The sequence below is a fragment of the Cherax quadricarinatus genome, chromosome 75 (assembly GCF_038502225.1).
Source record: "Cherax quadricarinatus isolate ZL_2023a chromosome 75, ASM3850222v1, whole genome shotgun sequence".
NCBI lineage: Eukaryota > Metazoa > Arthropoda > Malacostraca > Decapoda > Parastacidae > Cherax > Cherax quadricarinatus.
In genome coordinates, this window is record NC_091366.1 from 5,229,418 (window position 1) to 5,250,017 (window position 20,600).

Sequence of the window (20,600 nt, forward strand, 5' to 3'; positions counted from 1 at the left end):
ATCATAAGTTTGTAACTTACTCAGCTATCATAAGTTAGTAACTTACTCAGCTATCATAAGTTTGTAACTTACTCAGCTATCATAAGTTAGTAACTTACTCAGCTATCATAAGTTTGTAACTTACTCAGCTATCATAAGTTTGTAACTTACTCAGCTATCATAAGTTAGTAACTTACTCAGCTATCATAAGTTTGTAACTTACTCAGCTACCACAAGTTTGTAACTTACTCAGCTATCATAAGTTAGTAACTTACTCAGCTATCATAAGTTTGTAACTTACTCAGCTATCATAAGTTAGTAACTTACTCAGCTATCATAAGTTAGTAACTTACTCAGCTATCATAAGTTTGTAACTTACTCAGCTATCATAAGTTAGTAACTTACTCAGCTATCATAAGTTAGTAACTTACTCAGCTATCATAAGTTTGTAACTTACTCAGCTATCATAAGTTAGTAACTTACTCAGCTATCATAAGTTTGTAACTTACTCAGCTATCATAAGTTAGTAACTTACTCAGCTATCATAAGTTTGTAACTTACTCAGCTATCATAAGTTTGTAACTTACTCAGCTATCATAAGTTAGTAACTTACTCAGCTATCATAAGTTTGTAACTTACTCAGCTACCACACGTTTGTAACTTACTCAGCTATCATAAGTTTGTAACTTACTCAGCTACCACAAGTTTGTAACTTACTCAGCTATCATAAGTTTGTAACTTACTCAGCTACCACAAGTTTGTAACTTACTCAGCTATCATAAGTTAGTAACTTACTCAGCTATCATAAGTTTGTAACTTACTCAGCTACCACAAGTTTGTAACTTACTCAGTTATCATAAGTTAGTAACTTACTCAGCTATCATAAGTTTGTAACTTACTCAGCTATCATAAGTTAGTAACTTACTCAGCTATCATAAGTTAGTAACTTACTCAGCTATCATAAGTTTGTAACTTACTCAGCTATCATAAGTTAGTAACTTACTCAGCTATCATAAGTTAGTAACTTACTCAGCTATCATAAGTTTGTAACTTACTCAGCTATCATAAGTTAGTAACTTACTCAGCTATCATAAGTTTGTAACTTACTCAGCTATCATAAGTTAGTAACTTACTCAGCTATCATAAGTTTGTAACTTACTCAGCTATCATAAGTTTGTAACTTACTCAGCTATCATAAGTTAGTAACTTACTCAGCTATCATAAGTTTGTAACTTACTCAGCTACCACAAATTTGTAACTTACTCAGTTATCATAAGTTTGTAACTTACTCAGCTACCACAAGTTTGTAACTTACTCAGCTATCATAAGTTTGTAACTTACTCAGCTGCCACAAGTTTGTAACTTACTCAGCTATCATAAGTTAGTAACTTACTCAGCTATCATAAGTTTGTAACTTACTCAGCTACCACAAGTTTGTAACTTACTCAGTTATCATAAGTTAGTAACTTACTCAGCTATCATAAGTTTGTAACTTACTCAGCTATCATAAGTTAGTAACTTACTCAGCTATCATAAGTTAGTAACTTACTCAGCTATCATAAGTTTGTAACTTACTCAGCTATCATAAGTTAGTAACTTACTCAGCTATCATAAGTTTGTAACTTACTCAGCTATCATAAGTTAGTAACTTACTCAGCTATCATAAGTTTGTAACTTACTCAACTATCATAAGTTTGTAACTTACTCAGCTATCATAAGTTAGTAACTTACTCAGCTATCATAAGTTTGTAACTTACTCAGCTACCACAAGTTTGTAACTTACTCAGCTATCATAAGTTTGTAACTTACTCAGCTACCACAAGTTTGTAACTTACTCAGCTATCAGAAGTTTGTAACTTACTCAGCTACCACAAGTTTGTAACTTACTCAGCTATCATAAGTTAGTAACTTACTCAGCTATCATAAGTTTGTAACTTACTCAGCTACCACAAGTTTGTAACTTACTCAGTTATCATAAGTTAGTAACTTACTCAGCTATCATAAGTTTGTAACTTACTCAGCTACCACAAGTTTGTAACTTACTCAGGTATCATAAGTTTGTAACTTACTCAGCTACCATAAGTTTGTAACTTACTCAGCTATCATAAGTTTGTAACTTACTCAGCTATCATAAGTTTGCAACTTACTCAGCTATCATAAGTTTGTAACTTACTCACCTATCACAAGTTAGTAACTTACTCAGCTATCACAAGTTTGTAACTTACTCAGCTATCATAAGTTAGTAACTTACTCAGCTATCATAAGTTTGTAACTTACTCAGCTATCATAAGTTTGTAGCTTATTCGGCTACCATAAGTTTGTAACTTACTCAGCTATCATAAGTTTGTAACTTACTCAGCTATCATAAGTTTGTAACTTACTCAACTATCATAAGTTTGTAACTTACTCAGCTAACACAAGTTAGTAACTTACTCAGCTATCATAAGTTTGTAACTTACTCAGCTATCATAAGTTTGTAACTTACTCAGCTATCATAAGTTAGTAACTTACTCAGCTATCATAAGTTAATAACTTACTCAGCTATCATAAGTTTGTAACTTACTCAGCTATCATAAGTTTGTAACTTACTCAGCTATCATAAGTTAGTAACTTACTCAGCTATCATAAATTAGTAACTTACTCGGCTATCATAAGTTTGTAACTTACTCATAAGTTTGTAACTTACTCAGCTATCATAAGTTTGTAACTTACTCAGCTATCATAAGTTAGTAACTTACTCAGCTATCATAAGTTTGTAACTTACTCAGCTATCATAAGTTTGTAACTTACTCAGCTATCATAAGTTAGTAACTTACTCAGCTATCATAAGTTAGTAACTTACTCAGCTATCATAAGTTAGTAACTTACTCAGCTATCATAAGTTAGTAACTTGCTCAGCTATCATAAGTTAGTAACTTGCTCAGCTATCATAAGTTAGTAACTTACTCAGCTATCATAAGTTTGTAACTTACTCAGCTATCATAAGTTTGTAACTTGCTCACCTATCATAAGTTAGTAACTTACTCAGCTATCATAAGTTAGTAACTTACTTAGCTATCATAAGTTAGTAACTTACTCAGCTATCATAAGTTAGTAACTTGCTCAGCTATCATAAGTTAGTAACTTGCTCAGCTATCATAAGTTAGTAACTTACTCAGCTATCATAAGTTTGTAACTTACTCAGCTATCATAAGTTAGTAACTTACTCAGCTATCATAAGTTAGTAACTTACTCAGCAATCATAAGTTAGTAACTTACTCAGCTATCATAAGTTAGTAACTTACTCAGCTATCATAAGTTAGTAACTTACTCAGCTATCATAAGTTAGTAACTTACTCAGCTATCATAAGTTAGTAACTTGCTCAGCTATCATAAGTTAGTAACTTACTCAGCTATCATAAGTTTGTAACTTACTCAGCTATCATATGTTAGTAGCTTGCTCAGCTATCATAAGTTTGTAACTTACTCAGCTATCATAAGTTAGTAACTTACTCAGCTATCATAAGTTAGTAACTCACTCAGCTATCATAAGTTTGTAACTTACTCAGCTATCATAAGTTTGTAACTTACTCAGCTATCATAAGTTTGTAACTTACTCAGCTATCACAAGTTAGTAACTTACTGAGCTACCATAAGTTAGTAACTTACTCAGCTATTATAAGTTTGTAACTTACTCAGCTAACATAAGTTTGTAACTTACTCAGCTATCATAAGTTTGTAACTTACTCAGCTATCATAAGTTAGTAACTTACTCAGCTATCATAAGTTAGTAACTTACTCAGCTATCATAAAATAGTAACTTACTCAGCTATCATAAGTTTGTAACTTACTCAGCTATCATAAGTTTGTAACTTACTCAGCTATCATAAGTTAGTAACTTACTCAGCTATCATAAGTTTGTAACTTACTCAGCTACCACAAGTTTGTAACTTACTCAGCTATCATAAGTTTGTAACTTACTCAGCTACCACAAGTTTGTAACTTACTCAGCTATCATAAGTTTGTAACTTACTCAGCTACCACAAGTTTGTAACTTACTCAGTTATCATAAGTTAGTAACTTACTCAGCTATCATAAGTTTGTAACTTACTCAGCTATCATAAGTTAGTAACTTACTCAGCTATCATAAGTTAGTAACTTACTCAGCTATCATAAGTTTGTAACTTACTCAGCTATCATAAGTTAGTAACTTACTCAGCTATCATAAGTTAGTAACTTACTCAGCTATCATAAGTTTGTAACTTACTCAGCTATCATAAGTTAGTAACTTACTCAGCTATCATAAGTTTGTAACTTACTCAGCTATCATAAGTTAGTAACTTACTCAGCTATCATAAGTTTGTAACTTACTCAGCTATCATAAGTTTGTAACTTACTCAGCTATCATAAGTTAGTAACTTACTCAGCTATCATAAGTTTGTAACTTACTCAGCTACCACAAGTTTGTAACTTACTCAGCTATCATAAGTTTGTAACTTACTCAGCTACCACAAGTTTGTAACTTACTCAGCTATCATAAGTTTGTAACTTACTCAGCTACCACAAGTTTGTAACTTACTCAGCTATCATAAGTTAGTAACTTACTCAGCTATCATAAGTTTGTAACTTACTCAGCTACCACAAGTTTGTAACTTACTCAGTTATCATAAGTTAGTAACTTACTCAGCTATCATAAGTTTGTAACTTACTCAGCTATCATAAGTTAGTAACTTACTCAGCTATCATAAGTTAGTAACTTACTCAGCTATCATAAGTTTGTAACTTACTCAGCTATCATAAGTTAGTAACTTACTCAGCTATCATAAGTTAGTAACTTACTCAGCTATCATAAGTTTGTAACTTACTCAGCTATCATAAGTTAGTAACTTACTCAGCTATCATAAGTTTGTAACTTACTCAGCTATCATAAGTTAGTAACTTACTCAGCTATCATAAGTTTGTAACTTACTCAGCTATCATAAGTTTGTAACTTACTCAGCTATCATAAGTTAGTAACTTACTCAGCTATCATAAGTTTGTAACTTACTCAGCTACCACACGTTTGTAACTTACTCAGCTATCATAAGTTTGTAACTTACTCAGCTACCACAAGTTTGTAACTTACTCAGCTATCATAAGTTTGTAACTTACTCAGCTACCACAAGTTTGTAACTTACTCAGCTATCATAAGTTAGTAACTTACTCAGCTATCATAAGTTTGTAACTTACTCAGCTACCACAAGTTTGTAACTTACTCAGTTATCATAAGTTAGTAACTTACTCAGCTATCATAAGTTTGTAACTTACTCAGCTATCATAAGTTAGTAACTTACTCAGCTATCATAAGTTAGTAACTTACTCAGCTATCATAAGTTTGTAACTTACTCAGCTATCATAAGTTAGTAACTTACTCAGCTATCATAAGTTAGTAACTTACTCAGCTATCATAAGTTTGTAACTTACTCAGCTATCATAAGTTAGTAACTTACTCAGCTATCATAAGTTTGTAACTTACTCAGCTATCATAAGTTAGTAACTTACTCAGCTATCATAAGTTTGTAACTTACTCAGCTATCATAAGTTTGTAACTTACTCAGCTATCATAAGTTAGTAACTTACTCAGCTATCATAAGTTTGTAACTTACTCAGCTACCACAAATTTGTAACTTACTCAGTTATCATAAGTTTGTAACTTACTCAGCTACCACAAGTTTGTAACTTACTCAGCTATCATAAGTTTGTAACTTACTCAGCTGCCACAAGTTTGTAACTTACTCAGCTATCATAAGTTAGTAACTTACTCAGCTATCATAAGTTTGTAACTTACTCAGCTACCACAAGTTTGTAACTTACTCAGTTATCATAAGTTAGTAACTTACTCAGCTATCATAAGTTTGTAACTTACTCAGCTATCATAAGTTAGTAACTTACTCAGCTATCATAAGTTAGTAACTTACTCAGCTATCATAAGTTTGTAACTTACTCAGCTATCATAAGTTAGTAACTTACTCAGCTATCATAAGTTTGTAACTTACTCAGCTATCATAAGTTAGTAACTTACTCAGCTATCATAAGTTTGTAACTTACTCAACTATCATAAGTTTGTAACTTACTCAGCTATCATAAGTTAGTAACTTACTCAGCTATCATAAGTTTGTAACTTACTCAGCTACCACAAGTTTGTAACTTACTCAGCTATCATAAGTTTGTAACTTACTCAGCTACCACAAGTTTGTAACTTACTCAGCTATCAGAAGTTTGTAACTTACTCAGCTACCACAAGTTTGTAACTTACTCAGCTATCATAAGTTAGTAACTTACTCAGCTATCATAAGTTTGTAACTTACTCAGCTACCACAAGTTTGTAACTTACTCAGTTATCATAAGTTAGTAACTTACTCAGCTATCATAAGTTTGTAACTTACTCAGCTACCACAAGTTTGTAACTTACTCAGGTATCATAAGTTTGTAACTTACTCAGCTACCATAAGTTTGTAACTTACTCAGCTATCATAAGTTTGTAACTTACTCAGCTATCATAAGTTTGCAACTTACTCAGCTATCATAAGTTTGTAACTTACTCACCTATCACAAGTTAGTAACTTACTCAGCTATCACAAGTTTGTAACTTACTCAGCTATCATAAGTTAGTAACTTACTCAGCTATCATAAGTTTGTAACTTACTCAGCTATCATAAGTTTGTAGCTTATTCGGCTACCATAAGTTTGTAACTTACTCAGCTATCATAAGTTTGTAACTTACTCAGCTATCATAAGTTTGTAACTTACTCAACTATCATAAGTTTGTAACTTACTCAGCTAACACAAGTTAGTAACTTACTCAGCTATCATAAGTTTGTAACTTACTCAGCTATCATAAGTTTGTAACTTACTCAGCTATCATAAGTTAGTAACTTACTCAGCTATCATAAGTTAATAACTTACTCAGCTATCATAAGTTTGTAACTTACTCAGCTATCATAAGTTTGTAACTTACTCAGCTATCATAAGTTAGTAACTTACTCAGCTATCATAAATTAGTAACTTACTCAGCTATCATAAGTTTGTAACTTACTCAGCCATCATAAGTTTGTAACTTACTCAGCTATCATAAGTTTGTAACTTACTCAGCTATCATAAGTTAGTAACTTACTCAGCTATCATAAGTTTGTAACTTACTCAGCTATCATAAGTTTGTAACTTACTCAGCTATCATAAGTTAGTAACTTACTCAGCTATCATAAGTTAGTAACTTACTCAGCTATCATAAGTTAGTAACTTACTCAGCTATCATAAGTTAGTAACTTGCTCAGCTATCATAAGTTAGTAACTTGCTCAGCTATCATAAGTTAGTAACTTACTCAGCTATCATAAGTTTGTAACTTACTCAGCTATCATAAGTTTGTAACTTGCTCACCTATCATAAGTTAGTAACTTACTCAGCTATCATAAGTTAGTAACTTACTTAGCTATCATAAGTTAGTAACTTACTCAGCTATCATAAGTTAGTAACTTGCTCAGCTATCATAAGTTAGTAACTTGCTCAGCTATCATAAGTTAGTAACTTACTCAGCTATCATAAGTTTGTAACTTACTCAGCTATCATAAGTTAGTAACTTACTCAGCTATCATAAGTTAGTAACTTACTCAGCAATCATAAGTTAGTAACTTACTCAGCTATCATAAGTTAGTAACTTACTCAGCTATCATAAGTTAGTAACTTACTCAGCTATCATAAGTTAGTAACTTACTCAGCTATCATAAGTTAGTAACTTGCTCAGCTATCATAAGTTAGTAACTTACTCAGCTATCATAAGTTTGTAACTTACTCAGCTATCATATGTTAGTAGCTTGCTCAGCTATCATAAGTTTGTAACTTACTCAGCTATCATAAGTTAGTAACTTACTCAGCTATCATAAGTTAGTAACTCACTCAGCTATCATAAGTTTGTAACTTACTCAGCTATCATAAGTTTGTAACTTACTCAGCTATCATAAGTTTGTAACTTACTCAGCTATCACAAGTTAGTAACTTACTGAGCTACCATAAGTTAGTAACTTACTCAGCTATCATAAGTTTGTAACTTACTCAGCTAACATAAGTTTGTAACTTACTCAGCTATCATAAGTTTGTAACTTACTCAGCTATCATAAGTTAGTAACTTACTCAGCTATCATAAGTTAGTAACTTACTCAGCTATCATAAAATAGTAACTTACTCAGCTATCATAAGTTTGTAACTTACTCAGCTATCATAAGTTTGTAACTTACTCAGCTATCATAAGTTAGTAACTTACTCAGCTATCATAAGTTAGTAACTTACTCAGCTATCATAAGTTAGTAACTTACTCAGCTATCATAAGTTAGTAACTTACTCAGCTATCATAAGTTAGTAACTTACTCAGCTATCATAAGTTTGTAACTTATTCAGCTATCATAAGTTAGTAACTTACTCAGCTATCATAAGTTAGTAACTTGCTCAGCTATCATAAGTTAGTAACTTACTCAGCTATCATAAGTTAGTAACTTGCTCAGCTATCATAAGTTAGTAACTTACTCAGCTATCATAAGTTAGTAACTTTCTCAGCTATCATAAGTTAGTAACTTACTCAGCTATCATAAGCTTGTAACTTACTCAGCTATCAAAAGTTTGTAACTTACTCAGTTATCATAAGTTAGTAACTTACTCAGCTATCATAAGTTAGTAACTTACTCAGCTATCATAAGTTTGTAACTTACTCAGCTATCATAAGTTAATAACCTACTCAGCTATCATAAATTTGTAACTTACTCAGCTATCATAAGTTAATAACTTACTCAGCTATCATAAGTTAGTAACTTACTCAGCTATCATAAGTTTGAAACTTACTCAGCTATCATAAGTTTGTAACTTACTCACTATCATAAGTTTGTAACTTACTCAGCTATCATAAGTTTGTAACTTACTCAGCTATCATAAGTTTGTAACTTACTCAGCTATCATAAGTTTGTAACTTACTCAGCTATCATAAGTTAGTAACTTACTCAGCTATCATAAGTTTGTAACTTACTCAGCCATCATAAGTTTGCAACTTACTCAGCTATCATAAGTTTGTAACTTACTCAGCTATCATAAGTTTGTAACTTACTCAGCTATCATAAGTTTGTAACTTACTCAGCTATCATAAGTTAGTAAATTACTCAGCTATTATAAGTTTGCAACTTACTCAGCTATCTGTTATGTTTTGACTACCACCCAAGGGATGGGTATGGGGTGACTACCTCCCAGGGGATGGGTATGGGATGACTACCGCCCAGGGGATGGGTATTGGGTGACTACCGCCCAGGGAATGGGTATGTTGTGACTACCGCCCAGGGGATGGGTATGGGGTGACTACCGCCCAGGGGATGGGTATGGGGTGACTATCGCCCAGGGGATGGGTATGGGGTGACTACCGCCCAGGGGATGGGTATGGGGTGACTACCGCCCAGGGGATGGGTATGGGGTGACTACCGCCCAGGGGATGGGTATGGTGTGACTTAGACCCAGGGGATTGGTATGGGGTGACTACCACCCAGGGGATGGGTATGGGGTGACTACCGCCCAGGGGATGGGTATGGTGTGACTATCACCCAGGGGATGGGTATTGGGTGACTACCGCCCAGGGGATAGGTATGGGGTGACTACCGCTTAGGGGATGGGTATGGGGTGACTACCGCGCAGGGGATGGGTATGGGGTGACTACCGCCCAGGGGATGGGTATTGGGTGACTACCGCCCAGGGTATGGGTATGGGGTGACTACCGCCCAGGGGATGGGTATGGTGTCACTACCGCCGAGGGGACGGGTATGGGGTGACTACCGCCCAGGGGATGGGTATGGGGTGACTACTACCCAGGGGATGGGTATGGGGTGACTACCGCCCAGGGGATGGGTATGGGGTGACTACCACCCAGAGGATGGGTATGGGGTGACTACTGCCCAGGGGATGGGTATGGGGTGACTACCATCCAGGGGATGGGTATGGGGTGACTACCACCCTGGGGATGGGTATGGGGTGACTACCGCCCAAGGGATGGGTATGGAGTGACAACCGCCCAGGGGATGGGTATGGTGTGACTACGACCCAGGGGATGGGTATGAGGTGACTACCACCCAGGGGATGGGTATGGGGTGACTACCGCCCAAAGGATGGGTATGGGGTGATAACCGCCCAGGGGATGGGTATGGGGTGACTACCGCCCAGGGGATGGGTATGGGGTGACTACCGCCCAGGGGATGGGTATGGGGTGACTACCGCCCAGGGGATGTGTATGGGGTGACTACCGCCCAGGGGATGGGTATGGGGTGACTTCCACCCAGGGGATGGGTATGGGGTGACTACCGCCCAGGGGATGGGTATGGTGTGACTACCACCCAGGGGATGGGTATGGGGTGACTACCGCCCAGGGGATGTGCATGGGGTGACCACCACCCAGGGGATAGGTATGGGGTGACTACCGCCTAGGGGATGGTTATGGGGTGACTACCACCCAGGGGATGGGTATGGGGTGACTACCGCCCAGGGGATGGGTATGGTGTGACTACCACCCATTGGATGGGTATGGGGTGACTACCGCCAAGGGGATGGGTATGGGGTGACTACCACCCAGGGGATGGGTATGGGGTGACTACCGCCCAGGGGATGGGTATGGGGTGACTACAGCCCAGGGGATGGGTATGGGGTGACTACTGCCGAGGGGATGGGTATGGGGTGACTACCACCCAGGGGATGGGTATGGGGTGAGTACCACCCAGGGGATGGGTATGGGGTGACTACAACAAATGGGATGGGTATGGAGAGACTACCGCCAAGGGGATGGGTATTGGGTGACTACCACCCAGGGGATAGGTATGGGGTGACTACCGCCAAGGGGACGGGTATGGGGTGAGTACCACCCAGGGGATTGGTATGGGGTGACTACCACCCAGGGGATGGGTATGGGGTGACTACCGCCCAGGGGATGGGTATGGGGTGACTACCGCCCAGGGGATGGGTATGGGGTGGCTACCACCCAGGGGATGGGTATGGGGTGACTACCGCCCAGGGGATGGGTATGGGGTGACTACCACCCAGGGGATGGGTATGGGGTGACTACCGCCCAGGGGATGGGTATGGGGTGACTACCGCCCAGGGGATGGGTATAGGGGGACAACCACCCAGGGGATGGGTATCGGGTGACTACCGCCCAGGGGATGGGTATGGGGTGACTACCGCCCAGGGGATGGGTATGGGGTGACTACCGCCCAGGGGATGGGTATGGGGTGGCTACCACCCTGGGGAAGGGTATGGGGTGACTACCGCCCAGGGGATGGGTATGGGGTGACTACCGCCCAAAGGATGTTTATGGAGTGACTACCGCCCAGGGGATGGGTATGGGGTGACTACCGCCCAGGGGATGGGTATGGGGTGACTACCGCCCAGGGGATGGATATGGGGTGACTACCGCCCAGGGGATGGGTATGGGGTAGCTACCACCGTGGGGAAGGGTATGGGGTGACTACCGCCCAGGGGATGGGTATGGGGTGACTACCGCCCAGGGGATGGTATGGGGTGATTACCGCCTAAGGGATGGGTATGGGGTGACTACCGCCCTGGGAATGGGTATGGAGTGACTACCGCCCAGGGGATGGGTATGGGGCGACTAACGCCCAGGGGATGGGTATGGGGTGACTACCACACAGGGGATGGGTATGGGGTGACTACAGCCCAGTTGATGGGTATGGGGTGACTACCGCCCAGGGTTTAGGTATAGGGTGACTACCGCCCAGGGGATGGGTATGGGTGACTACCACCCGCCGGATGGGTATGGGGTAACTACCACCCGCAGGATGGGTATGGCGTAACTACCACCCACAGGATGGGTATGGCGTAACTACCACCCACAGGATGGGTATGGGGTAACTACCGCCCACAGGATGGGTATGGGGTAACTACCACCCACAGGATGGGTGTAGGGTAACTACCACACACAGGATGGGTATGGTGTAACTACCACCCACAGGATGGGTATGGTGTAACTACCACCCACAGGATGGGTATAGCGTAACTACCACCCACAGGATTTGTATGGTGTAACTACCACCCACAGGATGGGTATGGCGTAACTACCACCCACAGTATGGGTATAGCGTAACTACCACCCACATTATTTGTATAGTGTAACTACCACCCACAGGATGGGTATGGTGTAACTACCACCCACAGGATGGGTATAGCGTAACTACCACCCACAGGATTTGTATGGTGTAACTACCACCCACAGGATGGGTATGGCGTAACTGCCACCCACAGGATGGGTATGGGGTACATTATAAAATTAACTAAGTCTAGAATATCTGATAAACTCAGACGTTTATTTCTTAAGCAGAGATTAAATTATATTATCACTATATACACTGAGGTATACACTTCTCAGTATACATAGACATACGCACACGATATACATATATACTCTGAAACAACACCTGGCTGTGTATGTACGTAGAGGTATACACTTCTCAGAGTATTTAAGCTGGAATATACACCACTTGGTGTATATATACAGACATGGTATAGACCTCTGTATGTATATATACACATATATGCACCTTGTAGTGTAGGTACACAAATCTCTCGATATATGTAATACACACACACACTTCTAGACGTATAAGTCCTACAATTCCTACATTGTGTAGGAATTGTATAAACAATTCCTACACTGGTTAATACAATTCCTACACTGTGTAGGAATTGTATAAACCAGTGTAGGAATTGTTTATACAATTCCTACACTGTGTATGAATTGTATAAACCAGTGTAGGAATTGTATAAACCAATGTATGAATTGTATAAACCAGTGTAGGAATTGTATAAACCAGTGTAGGAATTGTATAAACCAATGTAGGAATTGTATAAACCAATGTAGGAATTGTATAAACCAATGTAGGAATTGTATAAACCAATGTAGGAATTGTATAAACCAATGTAGGAATTGTATAAACCAATGTTGGAATTGTATAAACCAATGTAGGAATTGTATAAACCAATGTAGGAATTGTATAAACCAATGTAGGAATTGTATAAACCAGTGATCGACACCATGCCTAACCCTTCTTGGGTAGGGTAGGTGCCTGAGCCCGAGCCTTTAGCTCATAAGACTGTCATTCCCATTAGCCCCCTTGTGGCGGGGATGGCAGACCAGAGAGGCCTAGCTTGTGGCTAGGCCTGGGGACAGTTGGTCCCAAAGATGAGGAGGTACTTGTGCCTCCTCCCATGGGAGACTTAGGTCTCAGACACTCCCAAGAGAGGGAGACAAGGCCGGGCCACCACTTGGAAAAGGCCCGGGCCGGGAGAATACCGGCGAATATTTAATAATAATAATAAATAAGTATAAACCAGTGTAGGAATTGTATAAACCAATGTAGGAATTGTATAAACCAATGTAGGAATTGTATAAACCAGTGTAGGAATTGCTTATACAATTCCTACACTGTGAGCCATTTACCACTTACCATTTTTCAGGTCGTCCAGCCTCGTAGTTAAGCTGGAGGTGATGTTATCAGCTTCAGCTTTGTAAGCTGTCAGATTCTCTTCATATACCTCAAGTAAGCTTTTGATTTCATCTTTGGTGTTTTCAAAATCTGGGAATATCATATATATTTGTAAATAAATTCTTAGTGATCAGGTTTGTGTTTTAAATTAGTTTCCCATATTTTATTTAGTTACGTATTTTAGGGTAACATTTTTAATTTAAAAAAATTATTTGTTATTTTAGGATATTTCGCGTCTCAGTGTTGGAGGATGAGGAGGAGGAGGAGTCTCAGTGTTGGAGGATGAGGAGGAGGAGGAGTCTCAGTGTTGGAGGATGAGGAGGAGGAGGAGTCTCAGTGTTGGAGGATGAGGAGGAGGAGGAGTCTCAGTGTTGGAGGATGAGGAGGAGGAGGAGTCTCAGTGTTGGAGGATGAGGAGAAGGAGGAGTCTCAGTGTTGGAGGATGAGGAGGAGGAGGAGTCTCAGTGTTGGAGGATGAGGAGGAGGAGGAGGAGTCTCAGTGTTGGAGGATGAGGAGGAGGAGGAGTCTCAGTGTTGGAGGATGAGGAGAAGGAGGAGTCTCAGTGTTGGAGGATGAGGAGGAGGAGTCTCAGTGTTGGAGGATGAGGAGGAGGAGGAGTCTCAGTGTTGGAGGATGAGGAGGAGGAGGAGTCTCAGTGTTGGAGGATGAGGAGGAGGAGGAGTCTCAGTGTTGGAGGATGAGGAGGAGGAGGAGTCTCAGTGTTGGAGGATGAGGAGGAGGAGGAGGAGTCTCAGTGTTGGAGGATGAGGAGGAGGAGGAGTCTCAGTGTTGGAGGATGAGGAGGAGGAGGAGTCTCAGTGTTGGAGGATGAGGAGGAGGAGGAGTCTCAGTGTTGGAGGATGAGGAGGAGGAGGAGTCTCAGTGTTGGAGGATGAGGAGAAGGAGGAGTCTCAGTGTTGGAGGATGAGGAGGAGGAGTCTCAGTGTTGGAGGATGAGGAGGAGGAGGAGTCTCAGTGTTGGAGGATGAGGAGGAGGAGTCTCAGTGTTGGAGGATGAGGAGGAGGAGGAGTCTCAGTGTTGGAGGATGAGGAGGAGGAGGAGTCTCAGTGTTGGAGGATGAGGAGAAGGAGTCGTCTCAGTGTTAGAGGATGAGGAGAAGGAGGAGTCTCAGTGTTGGAGGATGAGGAGGAGGAGTCTCAGTGTTGGAGGATGAGGAGGAGGAGGAGTCTCAGTGTTGGAGGATGAGGAGGAGGAGGAGTCTCAGTGTTAGAGGATGAGGAGAAGGAGTCGTCTCAGTGTTAGAGGATGAGGAGAAGGAGGAGTCTCAGTGTTGGAGGATGAGGAGGAGGAGTCTCAGTGTTGGAGGATGAGGAGGAGGAGTCGTCTCAGTGTTAGAGGATGAGGAGAAGGAGTCGTCTCAGTGTTAGAGGATGAGGAGAAGGAGTCGTCTCAGTGTTAGAGGATGAGGAGAAGGAGTCGTCTCAGTGTTAGAGGATGAGGAGAAGGAGTCGTCTCAGTGTTAGAGGATGAGGAGAAGGAGTCGTCTCAGTGTTAGAGGATGAGGAGAAGGAGTCGTCTCAGTGTTAGAGGATGAGGAGAAGGAGTCGTCTCAGTGTTATAGGATGAGGAGAAGGAGTCGTCTCAGTGTTAGAGGATGACGAGAAGGAGTCGTCTCAGTGTTATAGGATGACGAGAAGGAGTGGTCTCAGTGTTAGAGGATGAGGAGAAGGAGTCGTCTCAGTGTTAGAGGATGAGGAGAAGGAGTCGTCTCAGTGTTAGAGGATGAGGAGAAGGAGTCGTCTCAGTGTTAGAGGATGAGGAGAAGGAGTCGTCTCAGTGTTAGAGGATGAGGAGAAGGAGTCGTCTCAGTGTTAGAGGATGAGGAGAAGGAGTCGTCTCAGTGTTAGAGGATGAGGAGAAGGAGTCGTCTCAGTGTTAGAGGATGAGGAGAAGGAGTCGTCTCAGTGTTAGAGGATGAGGAGAAGGAGTCGTCTCAGTGTTAGAGGATGAGGAGAAGGAGTCGTCTCAGTGTTAGAGGATGAGGAGAAGGAGTCGTCTCAGTGTTAGAGGATGAGGAGAAGGAGTCGTCTCAGTGTTAGAGGATGAGGAGAAGGAGTCGTCTCAGTGTTAGAGGATGAGGAGAAGGAGTCGTCTCAGTGTTAGAGAATGAGGAGATGGAAAGGTTGCGTTTAAAAATAAGAAATCCTTACTAGAATCAGTTTCATTTTTGACCGCAGAAATTTGTGCCAAAATATCAGTCATGAGATCATCCACGTCCTGTTTCACTTCCTGGGTTTTGGCTTCAAGTCGTTCCATAATAACAGGATAATCTGAAAGAAATATAATCCCACATGGATAACTAAAGTATAATGAACACTTGTCTATGCTCAAAAATAACCCACATGGAGACAAACTCCGGTGCCCCTTGGCTTGTTTGTTAAAGCTATTGTTTCACACGGTGAAGTCCAGATTCGATTTCCTGCGAGGGTAGAAACATTAGGAGTGTTTCCTTACACCGGGCGCCTATGTTCATTATTATTATTATTATTATTATTATTACTAAAGATTAGCTGGTATTCTTCCGGCCCGGGCCTTTTCCAAGTGGTGGCCCGGCCTTGGTTCCCTCTTTAGGGAGTGTCTGAGACCTAAGTCTCCCATGGGAGGAGGCACAAGTACCTCCTCATCTTTGGGACCAACTGTCCCCAGACCTAGCCACAAGCTAGGCCTCTCTGGTCTGTCATCCCCGCCCTAAGGAGGCTAATGGGAATGACAGTCTTATGAGCTAAAGGCTCGGGCTCAGGCACCTACCCTACCCTAGAAGGGTTAGGCATGGTGTCGATTGCCTATGTTCACCCATCAGTAAAATGGGTACCTGGATGTTAGTAGACTGGTGTGGGTCGCATCCTGGGACAAAACTGACCTAATTTCGGGAAATGCTCAGCATAACAAGTGACTTTCTATATAGTAGTATGTCACTGATGTCAGCTATGGTCTGTATTTCTTGTACATATAGAAATAAAGATATTATATAACATGAACTCAGGAGAATAATTGATCTGTATATTTTGACCCCCTTCTGGGATCTCCCTCTGAAGAGGACCCCAAAACGGGATCGAAACATATAGACCAGTCAATATTTTGGTTGAGTTTCCATATCATTGTGGGTCGTTACTGAACATATAAACACATGTTAATTTACACATAAATAATATTTATACAGATTAAATTTGGCTCATAAATTCTCGAAGGAAAATGTACGAAGTTCGGTAAGAATTGTCAGGAAACAGGACAAGTGTTTCCTGACGCTTTTGGTCATCTGACCGAGGCCTTCCACTGGCTTACCCCTCCACCCACTTTAAAATTATTATTATAATTATCACCATTATATAGAAATAAATCCAGAAGGATGCAACGCAATATATGTAAGTAAAATCTGAGCCAATCAGCCTCAGTCAAAATAAATTAAATAAACAACTCGAGTTGGCACGAACGTAATTAATTCTTAACTACAAATGGTTAAATATAACCATGATAAGATATATTTGACTTTGTAAATGGTCCTGTGTGAGGGTTATTTGTTGGTTGGTTTGGTAAGGTTTGTCAGGAAACAGGACAGGTGTGTCCTGGCGCAGGCCTTAGATGATGAGCTGCCTTTGGAGTTTTTGGGTTGTCTGACCGAGGTCTTTCGCTGGCCTACCGGTCCATCCCTTTAAAAATTATTGTCACGGTTATAACTATCTAGTTCGGTTATTTGTTTATCGTTCCATTCACGGTACTGTGCCTACTTGTTCTTTATGTACCCGGAGGGGTGTATTTCTCTCAGCGTATATATGTTGAGTATACTTTAATTCACTCTTTAAGGATTATTCTTCTCTGGTGGTGAACAGGTGACATTCAACCTTAATGACCCTAATGTAGTCGATAGACTTTGAACCCCATTAATCGACCAATTTTCCATGAACCTTTCATTTTAGGAGAGCGTGTTCACTAATAATACCCCAGAGATGGTGCAGTTACTTTTATTCTGTTTAACTGTGTTAGAAATTTCGATTACTGATGATTCAAGGCATTTTCGTCTACGGAAACTAGGTTCTTTAATCACCAGTCAGGCATCATTGAATTTCATCAGGTGGTTGGCGGAATTCCGGTGTTGCACGCAGGTGTTGTTTGCTATCCTTCCTACTTGCATTAATGTGTTCATTGAGTCGTTTTTCGAGATATCTTGCTGTTTCACCTACATACGTTTTGTCGCAGCCTCCACAGGGGATAATGTAAACCTCTGCATTGACTGGTTCATGGTGCTTCAATTTTGTCGTAGTTAGATGTTTCATGAAAGTGCTAGCACGTTTGTGATGGCTCAACTGTTGCCTTGCAAGAGTACTTTAGAGACGTTCAGTGCAACCTGGTTGTGCACAATAAACTAGCCAATACCATCCACAGGATGGATATGAGGTACACAATAAACTAGCCACTACCATCCACAGGATGGATATGAGGTACACAATAAACTAGCCACTACCATCCACAGGATGGATATGAGGTACACAATAAACTAGCCACTACCATCCACAGGATGGATATGAGGTACACAATAAACTAGCCACTTAAACGGCAAAATACAATCAATTATATAAAAAGGCTCTAAATATGGTGTGATACAATCCTACAGCCATTTATAGGAAATAAGAGTCTAAATACGATGTAGCGAAGCATTATAACCAAACATTAATTTAAATATGGTCTTAAATACGGTGCAGTAAGGTATTGCCAAGAAGAATATCACGTCAAACTTACTTGAAGAACAGGAGTTAGAATTCTCTTCTAACATGTTCAAGATAGCGAGCTGGTTGACTATCAGCGAGGAACTGATTTCTGGATGGTGTGAGTAAGCCGGTGTTGCAGCCTGCTGAGGCGCAGCACACAGCAACACCAGCAGGAGAGGGAGGGCAGACGTTACCACTGACTTCATGGTTGAGATGATACTGGCGTCCCGCAGGACGCACTGCTGGGTTCGCCCCAGTTATTGAAGACAACGCGTCGTTGTGCTATTTTTTTCTCGAGGCTGAGAGAGGGGAAGAAATTTTCCTGAAGTGGATTTAATGTCTTTACTCTCCTGTGTTCACTTAAGGGATGAGTGGTACTGCTCGATACTGTCTATGGTGGTATGTTCACCTCGTGGAAAGGAGAAACAGGCGATAATGATAATGATAATAAAATTAATAGTTTTTATCAACACATCGAGTGTCTCCCAACAAGGCAGGTGACGCCAAAAAAGAAGAAATATTTTCATCATCATTCACTCCATATAATAATAATAATAATAATAATAATAATAATAATAATAATAATAATAATAATAATTATAATAATAATAATAATTGTAATAATAATAATAATAATAATAATAATAATAATAATAATAATAATAATAATAATAATAATAATAATAATAATGATGATAATAATAATAATAATAATAATAATAATAATAATAATAATAATAATAATAATAATAATAATAATAATAGTAATAGTAATAATAATAATAATAATAATAATAATAATAATAATAATAATAATAATAATAATAATAATAATAATAGTAATAGTAATAATAATAATAATAATAATAATAATAATAATAATAATAGTAATAATAATAATAATAATAATAATAATAATAATAATAATAATAATAATAATAATAATAATAATAATAATAATAATAATAATAACTGGGGCCGGTCTCACAAGGAGTTGCACAAGGCCACGGGGCACTACATTTAGGCATGACCCTGGTATTGTAACACAAGGGCTGCCACTGTCCTGAAGCAACCTTCAGGGAATTATCAATGCTCCCAGTTTACTGCGTCAGTACATACAGCTAAGCAGGAAAACTGAGCGTAAATTTGTGTAACACACACACACACAGGAGCTCGGACTCGACCCCCGCAACCTCAACTAGGTGAGTACACACACTCACAAGAGATTGGTGCAAAAACTGGAGGACCAAGCAGGGATAACAGGGAAGGCACTACAATGGATCAGAGAATACTTGTCAGGAAGACAGCAGCGAGTCATGGTACGTGGCGAGGTGTCAGAGTGGGCACCTGTGACCAGCGGGGTCCCACAGGGGTCAGTCCTAGGACCAGTGCTGTTTCTGGTATTTGTGAACGACATGACGGAAGGAATAGACTCTAAGGTGTCCCTGTTTGCAGATGACGGGAAGTTGATGAGAAGAATTCACTCGATCGAAGACCAGGCAGAACTACAAAGGGATCTGGACAGGCTGCAGACCTGGTCCAGCAATTGGCTCCTGGAGTTCAATCCCACCAAGTGCAAAGTCATGAAGATTGGGGAAGGGCAAAGAAGACCGCAGACGGAGTACAGTCTAGGGGGCCAGAGACTACAAACCTCACTCAAGGAAAAAGATCTTGGGGTGAGTATAACACCAGGCACATCTCCTGAAGCGCACATCAACCAAATAACTGCTGCAGCATATGGGCGCCTAGCAAACCTCAGAACAGCATTCCGACATCTTAATAAGGAATCATTCAGGACCCTGTACACCGTGTACGTTAGGCCCATATTGGAGTATGCGGCACCAGTTTGGAACCTACACCTTGCCAAGCACGTGAAGAAACTAGAGAAAGTGCAAAGGTTTGCAACAAGACTAGTCCCAGAGCTAAGAGGTATGTCCTACGAGGAGAGGTTAAGGGAAATCAACCTGACGATACTGGATGACAGGAGAGATAGGGGGGACATGATAACGACATACAAAATACTGAGAGGAATTGACAAGGTGGACAAAGACAGGATGTTCCAGAGATTGGACACAGTAACAAGGGGACACAGTTGGAAGCTGAAGACACAGATGAATCACAGGGATGTTAGGAAATGTTTCTTCAGCCACAGAGTAGCCAGTAAGTGGAATAGTTTGGGAAGCGATGTAGTGGAGGCAGGATCCATACATAGCTTTAAGCAGAGGTATGATAAAGCTCACGGTTCAGGGAGAGTGACCTAGTAGCGATCAGTGAAGAGCTCGGAATCGACCCCTGCAACCTCAACTAGGTGAGTACAACTAGGTGAGTACAACTAGGTGAGTGGAATAGCCTAGAAAATGAC

At 40.2% G+C, this 20,600-nt stretch overlaps 1 protein-coding gene across 2 annotated transcripts in view; it reads right to left on the reverse strand.

Annotated features, from left to right (window-relative positions):
* The window catches only part of LOC128691885 (repetitive organellar protein-like), a 34,648-nt gene extending 16,179 nt beyond the window's left edge, over positions 1-18,469 (reverse strand). For both annotated transcript variants that reach the window (XM_070100965.1, XM_070100964.1), the window contains exons 1-3: positions 18,270-18,469; positions 15,686-15,805; positions 13,474-13,602 (exon numbers count right to left, since the gene is read on the reverse strand). In XM_070100965.1, the coding sequence (XP_069957066.1) occupies positions 13,474-13,602; positions 15,686-15,805; positions 18,270-18,444 (424 nt within the window). In that variant the 5' untranslated portion in view covers positions 18,445-18,469. The remainder of the gene's footprint in view (positions 1-13,473; positions 13,603-15,685; positions 15,806-18,269) is intronic.
* Between the last annotated feature and the right edge of the window lie 2,131 nt (positions 18,470-20,600).